Raw genomic sequence first — 2,794 nt, 5'->3', positions numbered from 1 at the left:
CCCTGGGACACCCTGAGGACACCCTGGGACACCCTGGGACACGCTGGGGGCACCCTGGGACACCCTGGGACGCCCTGAGGACACCCTGGGACGCCCTGGGGACACCCTGGGACACCCTGGGGACACCCTGGGCCCTGCTCACGCCGCAGGTGTCAGATGATGAGTACACGAAGCTGCTGAGTGAGGGCATCCAGCCCGTGGCCACCATCGACCCCAACTTTGCCAGCTTCACCTACACCCCGCGCTCGCTGCCCGAGGATGACACCTCCATGGTGAGGACAGTGGGGCTGGCCCCAAACTGCAGCTGCACCCGTGAACATCTCCCTGCCTTTGGGAGGGCTCTGTTGGGCACTGTCACCCGCTGCCACCACTCTGTCCCCTCCACAGGCCATCCTGAGCATGCTGCAGGACATGAACTTCATCAACACCTACAAGATGGACCGTCAGACGCTCACCAGGTGGAGTCCCCATCCCTGTCCTCATCCCTGTCCTCATCCTTGTCCCCATCTTTATCCCCATCCCCATCATTGTCCCAATCGCCATTCCCATCACCATCCCTATCTCCATCTTCATCCCCATCCCCATCTCCATCCCTGTCCCCATCCCCATCTCCTTCCCCATCCCCATCCTCATCCTTACCCTTGTACCCATCCCTACTATCCTCATCCCAACCCCATCTCCATCTCCATCCCTGTCCCCACCCTTATCCTTGTCCCCATCTCCATCCCCATCCCCATCCTGCCAGGGGCCACCCGGCCAAGTGAAGGTCCCCACATGGACAAAGACCCCCCAACCCATGGCCCTGTCCCCCTCCCCAGGTTCTGCCTGATGGTGAAGAAGGGCTACCGGGACCCCCCGTACCACAACTGGATGCACGCCTTCTCTGTCTCCCACTTCTGCTACCTGCTCTACAAGAACCTGGAGCTCGTCAACTACCTGGAGTAAGGCTGGAGACCGCCCCGTGCCCTGTCCCACCGGGGTGCTCCCTGCCCCCCCCGCCTCAGTTTCCCTCCTTCCCCCACCTCAGAGACATCGAGATCTTTGCCCTCTTCATCTCCTGCATGTGCCATGACCTGGACCACAGAGGCACCAATAACTCCTTCCAGGTGGCCTCGGTGAGCTGAGCCCGGCGCTGGGACGCACAGGGGTTGTGGGGACAGGGGTGGGGACAGGGCCCGGGTGGTCCTTCAGCCCCGTAACTCCATGAATCCCACCTCTTTGCCTTGCAGAAATCAGTCCTGGCTGCGCTGTACAGCTCAGAGGGCTCCGTCATGGAGGTAAGGTCCACCCTGGCCACGGTGGTGGGGCAGGACCCCTGCCTGCACCCTGCCTGCTCCATGGCCCTGTCTTCTCCTGCAGAGGCATCACTTTGCCCAAGCCATCGCCATCCTCAACAGCCAAGGCTGCAACATCTTTGACCACTTCTCCCGCAAGGTGAGACCCAAACCTTGGTCCCTCTCCCATGCTGAGCATCCCACATCCCATAGCACCACCAGCTCCCCAGCCCTGGATCCAGCTCTTGGGATGCAGGAGCTGGTAGTTACCTTACCTGGCCCTGCAGGACTACCAGCGCATGTTGGACCTCATGAGGGACATCATCTTGGCCACTGACCTGGCCCATCACTTGCGCATCTTCAAGGACCTCCAGAAGATGGCAGAAGGTGAAGCCCTTGGGATAAGGGGTTGTGGTGGGATCTCAGCCCACCAAGGCTGGGAGGTGGCACTGCAGGTCCCCATAGTCCTCATGTAGGGGGTGATGGGGGCTGTGGGGCTCCTTCCTGAGCCCCCCAACCCCTGCCCCACAGTGGGCTATGACCCCAAGAACAAGCAGCACCACAGCCTCTTGCTCTGCCTGCTCATGACCTCCTGCGACCTCTCCGACCAGACCAAGGGCTGGAAGACCACCAGGAAGATCGCGGTGAGTGTCCCACCATGGGGCTGACCCCCCGAGAGCCACCCCAGCACCTCCCCATAGCACCCACGTGTCCCCCAGGCACTGGGACCAGCCCGTCCCTCATCATGTCCCATGGAGGTGGTTCCTCCATGAAGGGACCCCATGATCATGCAGCAGCTCCCCATGCCAGGAGCATGTCCCTGCTCTGTGGGAGCCTCATGAAGGCATGGAGAGGGGTCTGGAGGGCAGATGGGGTGGGGGGGTCCCCCCAGTGAACCCCTCTGTGCTGACAGCCTGTGTCTTGCAGGAGCTGATCTACAAGGAGTTCTTCTCTCAGGGTGACCTGGTAGGTAGAACCAAGGCTTGGGCTTGGCCAAATCTCTTGGCAAGCACCAAAGGGGCTTGGGTGAGGTGGGAGGTGGAACAGGGAGGTCTTGCCCAGGGATGTTATGGATGCCCCATCCCTAGCAGTGTTCAAGGCCAGGTTGGACACAGGGGCTTGGAGCAACCTGCTCTAGTGGAAGGTGTCCCTGCCTTGTCCCCATCCCCATCCCATCTCCATTCCCATCCTTGTCTCCATCCCCATCCTTATCCTTCTCCCCATCCCCATCTCCATTCCCATCCCCATCTTCATCCCCAACCCCATCTCTGTCCCCATCCTTGTCCCCATCTCCATCTCTATCCTTGTCCCCATCCCCATCTCTATCCTTGTCCCCATCCCCATCCCCACCCCCACCAGGGCAGGGGGTTGGAGCTGGAAGAGCTTTAAGCTCCCTTCCAATCCAGCCCGTTCCATGATGGTACGACTGGAGAAGGGATGACCATTGGCACTGACCATCTCTGCAGGAGAAGGCCATGGGCAACCGCCCGCTGGAGATGATGGACCGGGAGAAAGCCTAC

At 61.0% G+C, this 2,794-nt stretch overlaps 1 protein-coding gene across 1 annotated transcript in view; it reads left to right on the top strand.

Annotated features, from left to right (window-relative positions):
• PDE2A (phosphodiesterase 2A, cGMP-stimulated) overlaps nucleotides 1–2,794 on the top strand; it is a 5,249-nt gene that overhangs the window by 1,862 nt on the left and 593 nt on the right. The window contains exons 4-13 of the mRNA XM_010020465.1: nucleotides 139–272; nucleotides 388–458; nucleotides 819–941; nucleotides 1,028–1,115; nucleotides 1,230–1,277; nucleotides 1,360–1,434; nucleotides 1,562–1,661; nucleotides 1,806–1,918; nucleotides 2,202–2,240; nucleotides 2,741–2,788. Of these exons, the coding sequence (XP_010018767.1) occupies nucleotides 139–272; nucleotides 388–458; nucleotides 819–941; nucleotides 1,028–1,115; nucleotides 1,230–1,277; nucleotides 1,360–1,434; nucleotides 1,562–1,661; nucleotides 1,806–1,918; nucleotides 2,202–2,240; nucleotides 2,741–2,788 (839 nt within the window). The remainder of the gene's footprint in view (nucleotides 1–138; nucleotides 273–387; nucleotides 459–818; nucleotides 942–1,027; nucleotides 1,116–1,229; nucleotides 1,278–1,359; nucleotides 1,435–1,561; nucleotides 1,662–1,805; nucleotides 1,919–2,201; nucleotides 2,241–2,740; nucleotides 2,789–2,794) is intronic.

The sequence above is a fragment of the Nestor notabilis genome, unplaced genomic scaffold (assembly GCF_000696875.1).
Source record: "Nestor notabilis isolate BGI_N333 unplaced genomic scaffold, ASM69687v1 scaffold12248, whole genome shotgun sequence".
NCBI lineage: Eukaryota > Metazoa > Chordata > Aves > Psittaciformes > Psittacidae > Nestor > Nestor notabilis.
The sequence above is the reverse complement of the archived record's forward strand: the minus strand, read 5'-3'. Positions and strand labels throughout refer to the sequence as shown.